Consider the following 18,107-nt stretch of genomic DNA (forward strand, 5'->3'; position numbering starts at 1 on the left):
TCAAATTGTTCTAGTATCCCATAATGAAAAGCAACTTCCTTTCAGACATTTATATTGCTATGCATTATTGAAAGGATCAGTACCCAGACAAATTTAAACATTTATTGAGGTCTCCTCAGTGAGAGCAAGATCCACGAAGATCTTGAGAACTAAATCGATGCAGAAATAATATTTTTCAGAGAAAAATATATTATTATTGTTTCATTAATTCATTTACAATAAAATAATAATTATTGATATTTCTTTTACGGACCGATACAATATTTCTGCATAATAATTTCTTTGATTTCTTCCTTCTACCAATGACCACATATTTATTTATAACTGATAATATTTAAAAATAAATCATTTTTATGGTGTAATGCTAGCCTGTGGTGGTTTATCAGATAGCTATTTTATCTATTTGGAGTTATGGGTGAAGCAACTGTCTGTTAATGGTATATTTTGCAAAATGAAAAACACATATTTCCAGGAGGGGGGGGGGAACCCCACACTTCCATATAGATGAAATAACATTTTTGCTCTCCTATCTACAGGCTGTGAGTTTCAATCCTGTGGCAAGGATTCATATATTTAGGCAGTAGGTGATTTTGAGGTATAAGTGGTTTGAAAATGTGTTACTATCATCTTTTTCTACAGAACAAAATTTCCAAGACATGTAGAGCTCATACATAGTACATGTGCTACAGGTTTACAACCTTTTTGTTGAATAGGACTGTTAAATAAATAAAAAAATAATTTTTCTATTCACTGGATGAAGTAAAATTTATTTGCATAAAAACACAACTAAGTGGGTTATGACAGTGTTCTTTGGTTGGAAATATGCAAGTTCAAATTTCATCAAGGATGCATTAGAAGAGTATTTTATGAATTGAAAGTGAGTTAAATGGTCTACTAAGGTAGCGGCATTATTTCTCCCAAAAATGTAAGCTTTTCTTTGTGCAAAACAGGCCAACTGGCCAGAGAACTCATATAATTAACAGAGAAAAAGTGTTTGCAGGCAGAATCTGCAGATGATGATATGATGCAGATCAGGTAGCATGGAGTGGTGGTAGAGGTAGATTATAGGGTGTAGTGGACATCGTGATAAATGTTTGAACTTCATGGCGGTAATGTTTAATAACAATATTTCTTAATATAAGCAATTCAATGAGTACTTTGATTATGAACTGATTCATAATCTGAGTGCATAAATTTTTTTGCATTGCTAATGGAGTTAATGAAAGTTTCCACTTCATTTTAGTTGGTCTATTCTAACGCACTAAAGTAAAATGACCAAATGCTTATGAGAAGATTCTCTACATCCACAGGTAATCAAACTGGTAAAACAATGATAAAATTATATCACTAACAAGCAATGATGTAAGTTTTTCATGTAGTATCCTGTACACCCCTTGAGGGTACATATCAGGAATTTGATGATGATGATGAATGGGAGTTACCAATGTGGGCCTTTAATGAACATGCTAAAAACTTAGCTATGCGATATGTAGAATGAAGAGAAATGCCTTCCTTGTGGATATTTGGAAAATAATAGAATGGGACTCTAGCAAAATAAGTTTATCTGTGATATCTATCTCCATCAGGGGTTAACAATGAATTTAATTTTCTATGAATCTAAGTTTCCTATTGGAGGGACTGCGGTCAAGTTTATGGTAAGTAGATCTGTCACATAGTAAAAGAGATATTTTCTATTTGCATTCTGTGGAGTCAATAACCACAGTGGCTTTCCCTTTGTCAAATTTTGTAATAATGAGATTACTGTTGTATTTTAAAGATTTTAGAGCTTTGATGTTGTCCTCACTGGAGAAAGCATATAAATTCTATTCAGTATTATAGAGGAAATCTAAGTAAGATATCCTTTTGGGAACTATAGCAAATGCATGCCTTTTTTGAAAGAATAAAAATTTCACTTTCAATCAAGGGCATCCTGAAATGTTTACTACTCAGTTATCTGGAACAATAGGAGGCGGGCTGTGCACAGTGACAAAAAACATCGAATTTACAATCCAAATGTCACTTGTGTTTGTTAAATGAATGGGAGAGAAAGTGCTTTGCAACTGTTAAAAACTACAGGTGATAGAACACGTTAATGATTATCCCCTTTAATAAACATCATTTCATAAAAAATTATTCTGATTTTCTGAATAAAATAAAATGAAATTCAATCCAATGCCTTAATGGTCAACTTCAATATTGCATTCCTATTTGCCCACATCCCTCTGGAAGATTCCATTAATCAGCTCTCATCTCATCTCTCTATTTTCTGCCAAATATAGTCAAATTATCTGAGAGAAATCATTCACTCAGATTATTTTCTTTGTCAAAACAAAATCTACAGACTATCTGAAGGGATCACTATGGGGAGTCTACTCTCTCCCTTCTCGCCAACTTTTAAACACCCAGATGAAATCTTTTTTTGTCCATACACCCTCAGCCTTCATTTTGGGATATATGACATCTTGGTGATCTGGCTCTACAATGAAGATGCATTACTTGCCTTTCTAATAAACAATCTACATCCTTGAATTAATTTCACAATGGAAAGAGAAAAAGAAAGAAATCTACCTTTCCTAGACATTCTACTCTCCTGTTCCTGGTCAGCTGAACTAATTACACCTGTTTATTGAAAACCTTCGGACACTTATATTCAGCAATCTGCTCACATTATACACTCTAAACTGCAACAACTACAGTAAGAACTTCTGGACATCAATATATCTCGGACTTCTCAGAGTAGATCATACAACATATTTTTGATTATTCCTATAATCTGAGCTCAAACAACAATATGAAGAATTCCTATCCCCTACATTTCTGGCTTCTTAGAACCAGTATCTAGTCCTTTAAAGGTATAATCTAGTCATCATTCCTTCCTTTCAACTAGCTATTGTCATGGTTCCTATTTTCTAAGGATAAACAATCTCCTCTCCTCTTTCTGGCATCTACCAAGTTCCATGTGACTATCACCTTTCTTACTTCAGAAAAAATTGGGTGTCCAATGGCAGGAAATCTGAGAAATCTCTTGCCCTCCACAATGTGAAATTGATACCAAGCACAATATCTTATGATCTGAAATGTGCTTATTCCATTGCTGCCATCACAAGTTCAAACATTTATTTAAAAAAATGTGCCAAAGCCTTACTCCACTGTCCCAAACTAAATTGGAATGACAGCCTTTCACTATCAAAGATATGAGAGAGTCTTATTCTAATCAGACATCATTAATTTTCTTTTTTCTTTTTTTTTTTTTAAATAATAATACTATGTTTCCTGAGTTATTCCTTCGCACTGTTCTATGTATAATATCACACAACTTTAAATAATCCATTATTTGGGCTTTACTTTTATTCAACTGCTGAGTGATGGCAACCTGTAATTTTCAGTTTGAAATATATTGCATTTAAATATATTTTTCACTCTTTTCCTCGTGTTAATTTGTGAAACTTTATGGGAAGTAAAGAAGGAATGACTATATAAAGATGACTTTAAAAAGTGGTGATGGTGGGGAGGAACCAAACCAAACAGTTGAATTACTGCGTGAGCATTTTGCAGAGGTGTACCCTCTAGGTGGCGGCATTGCAAAGTCAGTGCTACATCTGGCTTTAAGAGAATAGAGGTTGAAAAAAAGGAGGTGCTTAAAATATTGCAGAACCTCAATATGAACAGAATGATGGCATGTTGGTCCAGTATTACGAGAATGAGCAAGGGAATTATCAGCGCCTCTAATCAAGCTGTTTAATTTAAGCTGCAATAGTGGGAAAGTGTCATTGGAGTAGACAGAGGACAAAATAGTTCTACTGCATAAAGGAGGCTCCAAGAGGAAGTAGCAGCTCACAGACCAATCAGCATCTCAGGAGTGGTGATTAAGATATTGGTGAAAGACAGAATTCTGGACTAGGTGGATAACACAATTTTTTTGAAGGGATAACACAGTTTTTTTTGAAGGGTAAGTCTTGCCCTTAGTAATTTGCTTACTTTTTACAATCAAGTGACAATAGAATTGGATAGGGAAATGGCTACTCAGTAATATTGCTAGACTTTGCAAAAGCATTTGACAAGATTCCACATAGAACTCTATTGCATAAATTGGAGCAAACGGGGATGAACAGATATCAAAAAGTGGTTTATATTACAGAGGAGTCCAGGAGAAGGCAAGTGACTAGTGGTGTACCACGGGGCTTAGTACACCACTTTTGTGTGTACTAAGTGGTGCATATTTGTATATATAATCATTTCCTATGTCATTATGACACAGGAAATGATTTGACAGGAAATATTCAGTTGTTGAAAGTGATGCAGAGATCCTTCAGGAAGACTTAAACAGACTAGCAGTATGGGCAAAGGTAAATGGCTACCAGTTTAATGTTGTCAAGTGTAAGGTAATGCACTTTAGGAAGAGATCAGAAGCTGCATACTATATTGATGAAACTTAACTGCAGGAAACTAATGAGGCCAGAGACTTGGATGTGATTGTGGACAGAGAGTTGGAATTTAGAAGGAATATTCCAAAGGTAACCAAAATAGCACATCAGATTATGTGGTTGTTGAAGAAGACACTGACAATCAAGGATAGAGATGTTATTGTTCCCCTATATAAGGCTACATCTGGACTACTGTGCACAGATCTGGATTCCTGGATTCTGTGGTGAAGAAGAAGTTATGGAGAGGATCCAGAGGTGAGTGACAAAGATTGTGGCAGGTCTGTAGAATACACCCTATGAGAATAGACTGATGATCTGCAGGTTTCAAAAATGAGCTGACAGATGAAAACGAGGAGACATGATAGAAGCATTTAAGCTATTAAAGAGATTTCATAGGATTGACCCTAAATACTTTTTTCAGCATACAACAAAAAGAGAAAAAACAAGGGATTACAGTGCAAGCTGAATAAGAGCGTGGTTAGCATCTTAGGGCTAGGTTCTTTGCTTGGAGGATGGTGAATGGTTTGACAGAGGTGGTTATGTGTACTTCATCAGTGATAAGTTCAAGGAGAAGTACAATAGTTGATGGAAGTGTTTTCATTAAACCAAATATATATAATTGAGAAGTACAATAGGTATTGCGTGAATAAATGGATCTCCCACAATGAGTCTTCTAACTCCATAGAGATACTGTTGGATTCTGATTATATAGAGACTGAAACAAATAATTATTATTTGTTTCAGAATCCAACATGATCTTCCATCACATAGGCTAGACTTGTAAATATTATTTAATGTAATTCACTTGTTTATAATTTAGTATTCATATGACTACCTTTAATTTTATCTAATATTTAGATATTTAATCAAGAATATATGTATTAATAGTAGAAAAACTCTGTTAAAATATTATCAAGCTATTTAGCTTATTTCTATGTTAATATAGAATTTATATTTGATATTTTAACTGCGCATTAATTGAAATGTAAATATTCTTTATTTATTCCTATTTGTAGAAGTTTAACGTTATGCAATACCTCAATTTTATTATGTTTTGTTTGGTTGTCATGGAAACGTATGTAACTGAGCGAGCACGTTTTTGGAACACCACGTGAGGAGAAGGTTTATTGAAAAGAGTTTTAGAAAGAAAAATCACGAGAATAATTTAGGCGGGAAGAACAGATATATAAGCGATGAACACTGAAATTATTAATTAATTAAAGGGGAGATTAGAGGAATTAAGAGAGAGAAAAAGGAGAGGATTGGCATTAGGTTGGAATCGGAGCATTCGGGAATCACAGTGCGATAATAGCGAGTCGGCAAGGCACTCAAGCAGCTAATAAAGTCTACTAGTTGAGAGGCGGTTAGCTAATAAATTGTAGAATAACAATTATAGCTACGGAAGATAGCTGAGTGACTATTAAATGGACTAGTGATACTCGAGTTGAGATTTAATTTCAGCGCCGACCTTTCAAGGACACACGGAACCTTGAAGCAAAGTACGAAGTTTCTAGAGTATAGTGGAGGCTGTAAAATTGAAGTTTACCGTTAACTGTGATTAGAATTATAGTGCCTAAAGAATTATTTAAATTCAGGAAGAATGAACAGCTGTGCACATGAAAACCTCAAGTTAAGGAATTATTGTGTATTGCCTTAATTCATAAGAGATCAGTAGTATTTCATGCAAGAACGTTTGTTTATGTGTATAGTGACCGACGATTAATTCAATTATTGCTTAGAAGAATTATTTTAATGAGTGCCGTATACTGTTTAAGTGTTTACAGTTATAAAAAGTGTTTACGTATAAGTAGGTGAAGAAAAAAGATTATCGGTAAGATTATTCCAACCGTTAATATTCCTATACAGAGAAGTGTGAGAGTTTCATCCTAGAATTTCCTTATACCAACAGTAACTATTGAGGAAGTTAGCTAAAGTGTAAATTTAAAAGTGTTTGTTTGTGAAGAGGTATTACTGCAATTTTTGTTGTATTTGGAACTTAAGGAACTGTGAGAAGACTGTATTATAGAGATAACAGATTTACCATTGTATGAGTTGAATGAATGAATTTACCTGAGGAGTTAAAATGTATGTGATATCTTAATTACTGATTTGAACTTAAGTGTAAAATTTGTGATTCTAAAATTAAATGTTTGTTTTTGTTAATCAAAAGTTGTGTTTTGCCTGAATCTCTTTTACTGCAACATTCCTAAAATATTCGAACCAAAGCGGGTAAATTGAGTAAGTTAAACATACTCGGCCAGTATATATGATAACAACATATAAAGGAAGGGTAGTTGGGAGTTGGTTTATCTTCAATTCTTGAACTAATTCAGATATAAAGTGGCACAGTCTTTAAATATAAATTTTCTTTATATTTGAATTAGAAATCAACTTACAACTTATCAATTAGTTAAGAACATTCGTAATAGTAATCATGTCAGATCCAAAGTATAGATTAAGAAGAAGTAGGATCCAACAATACCTGTATAATAATAATAATAATAATAATAATATTAATTTTGCCCTGTTATATAGGATTTTACATATTGGGGAGAGAGAGAGAGAGGGAGTGACTGTTGGCGAATGTATCTGCCAATGAAAGTGAGTTTTCTGCAGACAGAGAACGCCTGGGATTCATTAGGCTGGCATGTAATTGAAGTGTCCAAGAATGGGAGGCTGTTGATGTTTTCTTTAAAAATATACACTAGTGAATAGCTAATATATAAGGTTTACCTCCTTGAACAACTGATGGTGCACTTTGTACCCAACAAATTTTGTTTTTGTATTAAGAGTGACTCAGAGTTCTGTTGTATTACATACTTTTTCTTATGTATAAATGACTAATAACCTATCCATATTTCTGCTGATTCCATTCCTCCTATCCATTTGACAAATCTAGCAATGTCCAAATATCTTGAAGCTTAAAGAAGTACTATAACCAGGAAGATATTTTTAAACATATCTTCATGCTATTCTGCAACAGGATGAGTATAGTCTAATTATCTTTAATGTTATCAAAATAGCATTACTTTTTTTATGCAATAAAGATCTTGATTCACATATCACCAGAAAGAATCAGACTGCTCTTCTCAGACCTACATCACTTACCTCTAGTCTTCTCTGGTATGAACAACCTTCCATCATCTGCTTTCTCCTCGGCTTCTTGAAAACTTGCATTCTTTTTTTGCTCCAAATGCTAATTTTTTACTTGTCCAGCTATTAACCCTCTGCAAATCTTGAGTACATTCAACTTTAGAACAATGTTCTTATGTTTGGGGTGATGCACAAAGGGCCCCTTAAAAATTCTTGATGGTGTGTGCAGAGGAGGTCATTTTTTCTTCTACAGGTATTTCAATGAGTGAGTGCTGCTCCAATGAATTGGTACTAATCATCCCTTTATTTTCCACAGCCTGTTATAAAAAAAGCAAGCAGTAGCTGTCCAACAATCCTTTTAGAGTTCAACTTCAAACCTGCTGAACTAGCATCTCCTCTTCCATTCCATGTGTCACATTCTCTAAAACACCTTCTTCATGGAGTGCTCTCCAAAACATGTAACCTTCAACTTCTCAAATAAACATATCAATAGGTTTCTTCTCCCTTAACCCTTGTCTACATTCTGCACCACTGTTATTAAGTTCTGTATAGGAAATTAATATTAAAGAAAAAGTTATACGTTAAAACTTACCTGTGTCAAAAAACCATCCCTTAAGTCATCTTGCAGAAAACAAAAACCACTAATTCCAGGGGGATGAGAAGAAACACTTTCATCACCTTCATCTTTTTTGAGTAAAGTCATGCTACTATTACTTTTCTTATCCTCATCTACAAGAAGACTTAGTAGAGTTTGGGTATCAGGAATATCTTCTGACACTTTAATCTGATTTATGTTGTTTATCTTCATCTGGAATGTACAAATATTTACGTGAAACAATTATTCCACAACAGCATATTTCTTTTTAACAGTTCAATGGATAATTTTCCAAATTAAAACAGAACTTTTAACCAACATTCCAACTCTGGTTTGTGCTCAACATAAGAATAATTCAATTAAATGTTGCAAATTTTTAAAGGCAAAATTTAGGATTGAATGAAAAATCCATTTCTGACTTGAACGATTTTAAATTCTGTTATTTCTTATTTCCACTTGTTTAATATAAATTTTTACTGACTGCTTCAATATAATTAAACTACTTGCAGTAGACTTCACAATTAAGAGTGATTTGAGATTGCTTCAGAGTAGTTTGAAGCAGTCTTTTGAATTATGAGGGTGGACTGAAAAGTTCTCGGCTCTCGACAATAAATAGTAACACTAATGGCAAGATTTTTTTTTCTTTTCCTAAGTTGATACAAAGGAATCAAAGTAGGGATGGGACAAATGGGCTTCTGCGATTCATGTACACTAATGCCAGGAGTATTAGGAACAAGAAGGAAGAGTTTTTGGCCATGGTTGGCACTTCCAGGCCACAGGTTGTCGGTATTAGTGAAACATGGCTGACAGAAGATGATAAAGCTAGTGGGATTGAATGCGATGGGTATAGCGTGTTCAGGAGTGACAGGGTGAATAAAAAGGGGGGAGGAGTGTTATTGATGATAGCTGATGAGCTTCAGCCAAGGAGTATAGAAGTTGAACTGCAGGATGGGGAAAAAAGCACATTTGAGGCTGTTTGGTGTGAGATACAATCTAGCAGAACAAAATATACAATTGGGTGCTGCTATAGACCGGGTGATGGAGTGGATGGTGGGAATAGTATGCATAAGCAAATAGAAGAAATGAATGGAAGGAGGGTAATTATTATGGGTGATTTCAATTATGGTAATATTGACTGGAAAGAGGAGAGGGCACATGGGAGGAAGGAATTGGATTTTATGCAGTTATTAAGGGACAACTATCTACGGCAACATGTATTGGAAAATACCAGGGGGCAGAGAGTGCTGGACCTAGTAATTGCAACTGAGAATGTGGCTGTAACGAACATGACCTTGTTGCCACCAATTGGTGAGAGTGACCATAAGGTCATGACTTGGGAGGTGGCTAAAGGAGTCGAATTTACAATTAAGACAGGGTATATGTGGAATTACCGGGCTGGTAAGTATGACAAGCTTAGGTGTGTGCTTGGCTCAATGCCATGGCATGTAAAACTGCAAGGGCTGGATGTTGATGGTGCATGGGAGGTGGTCAAGAACTGTTTGCAGGAGGCAATGGTTGACTGTATACCAAGAGTCCGAATAATAAATCAGGTAGGGGTTAAATGGATGAATAACACTATTAAGCTTGAGCTGCAAAAAAAGAAACAATTGTGGAGGGAATTTAAGGAGAAGGGTGACCATCAGGTGCATGAACAGTATAAAGCTCAGGCCAGGATGGTAACAAGGGTGGTAAGAAAAGCAAAAGCAGATTACGAAAGGAAATTGGCCATGCAGGCTAAAGAGAATCCCAAACAGTTTTTTCAATATGTTGCAAGTAAAAGGAAAAATGCTCATGGTAGAATGATCTTAAAAAATGCTGAGGGTAGGGAGGTAACTGAATCAGTCGATGTTGTGGAATTACTGAGCGAACACTTTGCAAGAGTATATCATCCAGGTGGTGGCTTTGCGGAAATGGAGGAACCAACAGCTTATACTGGAATTGTGATGAATGAGGTAGAGGTAACTAGTCTATTACAGAACCTCAATGTCAATACATCTGTGGGATTGGATGGTATACCAGCTCGTGTCGTACGTGAAGCGGCCAAAGAATTGTCAGTGCCCTTGACCATTATGTTTAATTTGAGCCTCAGGACTGGGTCAGTCCCAAGGGGGTGGAAAGAGGGGAAAATAGTTCCACTGCACAAAGGTGGTTCCAAGGCTGCTGTTGAAAATTACCGGCCAATCAGCATAACAGGAATCATTATCAAGGTCTTAGAGAAAATAGTCAAGAGGAAAATACAAGATTGGATAGAAGAAAATGGGATACTGTATCGGGGACAGCATGGTTTTGTGAAGGGTAGGTCATGCCTCAGTAACTTGCTCACGTATTATAACACAGTGACGGCTGAACTGGATAAGGGTAATGGGTTTACAGTGATTCTGCTGGACCTTGCTAAGGCCTTTGACAGGATACCACATGGAATTCTAATCAGTAAATTGCAGCATATGGGAATGGACATAGGGTTGGTGAGATGGATAGGAGGGTGGTTGACGGAGAGATATCAGAGAGTGGTTTACTCAGGAGTAGAGTCCACAAGACGGCCTGTGACTAGTGGTGTACCACAAGGATCTGTTCTTGGACCACTGCTGTTTAATTTGTTCATAAATGATATAGGAAAGGATCTGAGAGGAACAGTTCATTTGTTTGCTGATGATGCGAAGTTGGGTAGGGCAATAGTGAATGCAGATGACGTCAAAATTTTGCAGGATGATTTGGATAGATTGGAGGTCTGGGCTAGGGAGAATGGATGTCAATTTAATGTGGCAAAATGTAAGGTTATGCATTTTGGGGTGAAAAGATGGGAGGCAGTTTACTGCATTGGTGGAACCGTGCTCCAGGAAATTGATGAGGCACGAGATTTAGGAGTGTTGGTGGATAAGGAATTGAAATTTAGGGGACACATTGCAAAAGTGGCCAAATCAGCTCATCAAATCACTTGGTTGCTGAAGAATACGTTGACAAGCAGAGACAAGCAGGTTATTGTTCCTCTGTATCGAGCCTTGATAAGACCTCATCTCGACTACTGTGCTCAGATTTGGTCACCTAGGTTTCTTCTTGATGGGGAGGAGGTGGAGAGGATCCAGAGGCGAGTGACCAAGATGATAGCAGGTCTGTGGAATGAACCGTATGAGAACAGGTTGAGGATTTGTGGGTTGCAAAAATTGGTTGATAGGCGGAGGAGGGGAGATATGATTGAGACATTCAAATTACTGAAGGGTTTCTATAAAATTAATTCAGAAGATATTTTTGAGAACAGGGCTGGTTGTGGGAGGACTAGGGGACATCCATGGAAACTGGGCAAAAGTGTGGTTAGTAAAGGTGTTAGAGCTGGGTTCTTTACTTTTAGAGTAGTGAATGAGTGGAATGCGCTCCCTGAGTCTGTGGTGGATGCTGTGACAGTGAATGAGTTTAAGGCGAGGTATGATAGATACTGTATGAATGTCGAATAGTTGTGATGAATATGATTTGGGGCCTCCCTCGATGAGTCTAATGACTCCCTGGAGTTGCCCGTAATAATAATAATAATAATAATAAGCATCCTTGTAAAACTGCAAATCATTCAATCAAGTAGTTTGTCTTATACAGCTGTCTGAAGCAAAAGTGTTATCTGTATCCCTTGAGATGGATAAAATTGAGTATCGTGCGGTTATAAAATTCTATGTAAAAGAAGGTATAATGCCAAAAGAAATTCATTCGAAGTTAATAAAAGTTTATGGGCATTTTTCTCCTTCATTTTCGACAATTAAGAAATGGGCTGCCAAGTTTAAACGTGGCTGTACCAGCCTTGAAGATGATCCATGTGAAGGACGTCCAAAAAGTGTAACAACACCAGAAATCATTGATCAAGTGCATGATATGGTATTGGTTGACTGACAAATCAAAGTGTCAGTCAATGTGCAGGATATATTTTGCATGAAGAATTGCAAATGAAAAAGCTTTGCACAAGATGGGTGCCACGCTTGCTTACAGCAGATAAAAAACGCACTCACATGAAAAACTCTGAACATTGCCTGAAGCATTTTAACAAGAAAAAAACTAATTTTGTGTGTTGATTTATTACTATGGATGAGACTTGGATTCACCATTACACACGAATCCAAACAGCAGTCAAAACAGTTGACAGAAGCCAGCTGTTCAGGGAAAAAGAAGACAAAGTCAGTTCCATCAGCAGGAAAGATCATGGCATCAGTATTTTGGGACGCTAAAGGCATTTTGTTTATTAATTATGTTGAAAAGGGTAAAACAATAACCGGGGAATATTATTCCAATTTTATAACCAGATCAGCGAAAAAATTCGTGAGAAAAGACCCAGTTTGTAAAAGAAAAAAAAATCTTTCATCAGGACAATGCACCTGTAACCAAAGGTGTTTTGGCAATGGGAAAATTAAGGGATCTGCACTATGAATTGTTGGAATATCCACCCTATTCCCCAGATTTGGCTCCCTCTGACTTCTATCTCTTCCCAAAACTAAAACTCTTCCTCGCTGGTCAGCGTTTTCTTCGAATCAAGAGGTGACTGCAGCTGTAGAGGGGGTATTTTGCAGATCATACTGAGACCACTACAAGGGTGGGATAATGGTGCTGGGGCATTGCTGGAATAAATGTATTAATCTTAAGGGAGATTATGTTGAAAAATAAAAATAATTTTGAAATTATAAATTTGTTTTTTCATTGTTAGGCCAAGAACTTTTCAGCCCACCCTCGTATGAAAGAAAACAGTGTTCTTTAAAAATAACTATGCAACATTAAGTATTCAGCTTTTAATCCACACTCTGTAATACAAAAACTGGATTTTTCCATGCTTCACCACTGTTTCTTCCATTTTCTGGATTAACAGCATTTTCAGTTATTCAAACCCTCCCGGTTCCATGTAGGTTGGTTGGCTGCAATCACTGCATGTGTATACACAATATATATATATATATATATTTTAATAAAGAGATTTAATGACTAAAACCGAGAATGATTGTAAGGCTTTAACACGTTCGCTGCCACGCTACTTTGGCATGGTCTGTTCCCCTACGCCGAGCAGTTTTACTTCTTCAAGATCAGAACGATAATCTCGTTACCGGAGGTAAACGTCCTACGAGTATACTCGTAGTTGGCTTGTACAGAGCATATACGGTCTATGAGAATACACAGTTTTGATGCTAGCCCCACAAGCCAAGGATTTTCACATCTTCAAGGTCACTACAATAATCTCGTTCCCGGCGGTAAGCGTCCTACGAGTATACTCGTAGCTGGCTTGTGAAGCAGGTTTAGCCACTACGAGTATACTCGTAGTTGGCAGCGAACGTGTTAATAATATAAAACACTACTAGTTTCGGCTTTTGACAGCCTTCTACAGGTGTATTCTAAAAAAAGGAAACAGCAATAAAAACACTGAAGTTTAAAACTGACAAGCACAGGAAAATTGCAGTACATAATTGACATGAAAAAACATTGTATTTACATTTAAGTTGTTCTTTCAAACGTGGCATTGTTTGTTGAGTGCGTGCCTGCGTGTTGTTCAGTACTGGCGTTCACGAGAGTTTGCAGGCACGCACTCAACAAACAATGCCACGTTTGAAAGAATAACTTAAATGTAAATACGTTTTTTCATGTCAATTATATACTGCAATTTTACTGTGCTTCTCAGTTTTAAACTTCAGTGTTTTTATTGCTGTTTCCTTTTTTTAGAAGACACCTGAAGAAGGCTGTCAAGAGCCGAAACTAGTAGTGTTTTATATCATTAAAACCTTACAATTATTCTCGGTTTTAGTCATTAAATCTCTTTATTAAAATGTATCAAAACAACCGAGTCAATGTTCCTGAACGCACGCGCACACACACAGTATGGTGAAAAAAAGAAAAAAAAAAAACAGTGCTGAACTTCAACACTCATTTACTCCATAACATATATCACTGCAGTTATTCAGTACTGTTTTTTTTTTTGCACCATACTATATATATTTATTCTTCTTCTTCTATTCCGTCTAAGATGGGTTGAGTCTTCTCTTGAGCAGGATCTTCCAGACTTCTCTATTCCTTGCTGTTCGAAAAAGTTCCTTATATGTTCTGCATCCCGAGATGTTCTTTATTAATTTCAGCCAGGTAATTCTTGGTCTTCCAGGTCTTCTTTTTTCAGTTGGAAAAGTATTGATTAGGACATTAGGAAGTCTGTCTGCATCCATGCGTACAGTGTGTCCAAACCATCTCAGTTGTTGTTTTCTAATTTTTTATATTATTGTCTTTTTATATAATAGTTCTTGTCTGACTGTGATGTTTGTTTTCTTTTCTATCCAACTTGTTCTATTTATTTTTCTTAAGCATTTCATTTCAAATGCCAGCAGTTTTTTTCTCCTCTCTTTTTTTAACTGTCCACGCTTCTGCTCCATAGATGACTGTTGGTATAATTATTGCTTCATATAATTTGATTTTGGCTTGTTTGTTTTCCAGATTTTCTGTAATTTTCCCATGGTGGTCCATCCTATCGCTATTCTGTGTTTGATTGTTTTGAGTTCATCTATTGTTTCTGTTAGTTTTGATCCAAGATATATGAAGTTGTCTACTTATTCTATTTGTTCTCCGTTTAGGGTGGCTGAGATGGTAGTTCTGTTCCTCCCTATTTTCATCACTTTTGTCTTTTGTATATTTATTGTCATGTCACATGTTTTACAGGTTTCGTTTAGCTTGTTGATCAACTTTTGTAGTTCGTTTGGGGTTCTTGCAAGAAGGACGAGATCATCTGCATATTTGATATTATTTATGTTTAAACTGTTGATATTGATTCCAGGCTCATTGTCTATTGCTTTCTTTACAACTTCTTCTAGATATATGTTGAATAGGCATGGGGATAATTGGCATCCTTGCATTACTCCTTTTTGTATCTCTATTGGTTCTATTGTGAGTGTGTCCTTTTTAATTATTGCATTTGTCTTAGAGTAATATTTTATCAGAAACTGTATTATATATTTGTCTATTGCTTTTTCTAGTAGAATTTTAAGAAGAATTTCTCTGTTGATGTTATCGAAAGCTTGTTTAAAGTCCACAAAACAACAATATAGTTCTTTATGGTCTTCCCAGCTGAGCTCTGCTAGTTGGTGCAATGTGAAAATTTGGTCTATTGTTGATTAGTTTCCTTGGAAACCAGCTTGTTCTATGCCCATCATTTCTTCGTAGGTGTTTTTTAATCTATTTTGTATAATTCTTATGAATATTTTATAGGTGTGAGGGAGTAAATTGATTGGTCTGTAATTTCTGCAGTCTCTTTTGTCTCCTTTCTTGTATATTGGGATGATCTTTCCAGTTCTCCAGTCATCTGGGATCTCTCCTGTTTGTAGTATTTTATTGAATAGGGTTGTTAAATATTCTATTGATATGCTGCCTCCATATGACCACAGTTCAGTAGGGATAGTATCAATGCCTGGTGCTTTATTGTTTTTCATCTGTTTTATTGCATATCTAACTTCTTCTTGTAAAATTTTTGGGTGATCACTATTTTCTTCTATTGTTGGCATTGTAGTTTTATTTCCTTGGTGGAAGATAGTCTTAAAATGGTTTGACCAGATTTTTCTTATATATTCAATATTCCTGGTTTCAGTCATCTTGTTTATCATTGTTACTGCTTTTGCTGAGAATTCCTTTGTAATTTCTCTTACAGTATCATGGAAGACTTTTAGGTTGTTTTGTTGGTATGCTTCTTGGCATTTCTTAGCTTTTTCTTCTAACCATTTCTCTTTGGCTTTTTTGCATAGGTTATCAACTTTATTTTTTAGTGCTCTGTATTTTTCTCTATTCTCTTCATTGTTTTGTTAGTTTACAAGTATCTTGGCCTCTCTTTTCTCTTCTATGGTAGCTATGATTTCTTGGGTTATCCACTGTTTCTTTATTTTGGGTTTGGAACCTAGAGTGTCTTTTCCAATTGATAACACTGCTTCTTTTCCTTCTTCCCAGTATTTTCCGCTGTTCTGGAAGATGGAGGGTTTTAATTTCAAGCACATCTGTTCTAAAAATCGACTTCTGCTTGAGCTATCTTTTAGTTTTGATAGGTTGATGTTTTCTTCTTTTCTGATATTATTTTTCCTGTTGGATTTTATTTTCACTTTGGCAGTTAATATTTCGTGGTCAGTGTCAAAATCAAAACTTCTTAATGTTTGTACATTATTTACTGATCTTTTCCATTGTTTGTTTATGATGATATAGTCTATGCAGTTCTTTATATTACCATCTGGGGATGTCCATGTATATTTATTATTAGGGAGTTGATAGAACAATGTGTTTGTAATCATTAGATCGTTTGCTTTACAGAGGTGGAGTAATTGTTCTCCTCTGTCGTTAAGCCCTCCATATCCAAATTTCCCCATCACATCTTTTTTGTCTGCTGTGAAATGCCCTATTTTAGCATTAAAATCTCCCATCACTATCATGAGTTCTCTATTTTTGGGATTATCTATTTCTTGTTGTAGTTCTTCATAGAAATTTTCTATTTCTTCCTCTGAATGGCTACTGTCTGGTACATATATTTGGATTATTTTAATTGTTTGACCTTTTTCTTTTGCTTGAAGTTTGGCTGTTATTATTTTAGGAGACACTGGGTTTATTTCAATTACTGAGTGTGTAAGCTTCTTTTCAATTAGTAATGCAACTCCTTCTCTGTGTATGTTATCTTTTCTTCCTGAGAAGTACAGTCTTCCTTCTGGTAAATCCATGAATCCATCTCCGCACCAATGTGTCTCTGATAAACCTAAAATACTCCATTTCAGTCTTTTTAAATTTTCCTGGACTAATTGCAATTTCCAGGTCAGTATAGTGATCTTATGTTGAGGGTGGCTACATGTTTCACATCCTTGGCTGACCACATTGCTGATTTCTCACCTACTCTATGTGGTCTTTGAGTAGGCGCGTCGGTTGTCCCGTATGCAGTAGCACTATCTCGGTTTGTAGACTTTCTCCTGCTCATGAAAGTTACTGGCATAATAATGCAGCCAGCCTGCCATGCCTCTGCTACATCCTTTGGTACACGGCTCTTTATTCTTTATTCAGAGCAACCCATTTGGGTTTCCCCCATCTGCCACCCGGGGGACGCACCTGGCAGGAGTGTGGTCTCCCCCAAATATATTTATTAGTAAATATATATTATTATTCTTAGTAGTAGTAATAATTAAACTTCAGAAGAAATTATATTCTTGTTTAAGTCTTTATCCGAGTGTAAGCAAAGAAAGTTTGTGTGTTAATCATTTTCACAACTAGGCTACTTGTACATGGACACTAATAACTTTGCATTAATTATCTTAGTATCCCATAATGCAAAGCACACTGTTTTGTATGTATAATGTTATGCATTATGGGATGGGCAACAATCCAGAAGAGATGAAATAATTACAAAAATTATCATATACAAACTGTTTTTTTTTTTGGGAGGGGGGTTAATTATACATTACAATGACTTTATCATGGCTGTATGAAATTCAACAAAATTTAAGATTTACACTTAAAACATGTTTATGATTTCAATTGGATCATTTTAACTGGCAAAAGATTGCAAGAGAGTTTCAACTGATAGCAGTAATTCTGAATTGGCTAAATGGAATTTAATGAGTTATACATGTACATTTTGCCCAATAAAGGCTGCAAACTTGTACATTAGTAATTTGTTACTAATGTACAGCAGGATGAGATAAGGGTTAGATAATGCATAAACCCTGCACTAGAGATGGAACTGGCACTTTTTTCAAGCTACTTCAGACCACCAATAAAAGGATGGTGCTCTTGGAGAAATCACTCACTACCAAAACAATTTAAATATCCATTCTACAATGGGATTTGAACTCAAATCACACTGGTTAAAAAGCATTATCACATTGCCAACCAGGCTTTTCATTATTACGTGAAAACAAACCACAAAAGGTTGTAAACATATAGTACACTGGTACTGTGGGTGGGCTAAAGATTTATTTTCTGTTTTATTAATTTTTTTAATATTTTGTATTCATCTTTTATCTTCAGAAACACTG

At 35.7% G+C, this 18,107-nt stretch overlaps 1 protein-coding gene across 1 annotated transcript in view; it reads right to left on the minus strand.

The window, feature by feature from the left end:
- Positions 1-18,107, minus strand: part of mus312 (mutagen-sensitive 312) — a 575,442-nt gene that overhangs the window by 300,596 nt on the left and 256,739 nt on the right. The window contains exon 12 of the mRNA XM_090395332.1: positions 8,110-8,325. Coding sequence (XP_090251458.1) covers positions 8,110-8,325 — 216 coding nt within the window. The remainder of the gene's footprint in view (positions 1-8,109; positions 8,326-18,107) is intronic.

Source organism: Typopeltis vanoorti, chromosome 7, assembly GCF_054136105.1.
Source record: "Typopeltis vanoorti isolate ZY-2024b chromosome 7, IOZ_Tvanoo_1.0, whole genome shotgun sequence".
NCBI lineage: Eukaryota > Metazoa > Arthropoda > Arachnida > Uropygi > Thelyphonidae > Typopeltis > Typopeltis vanoorti.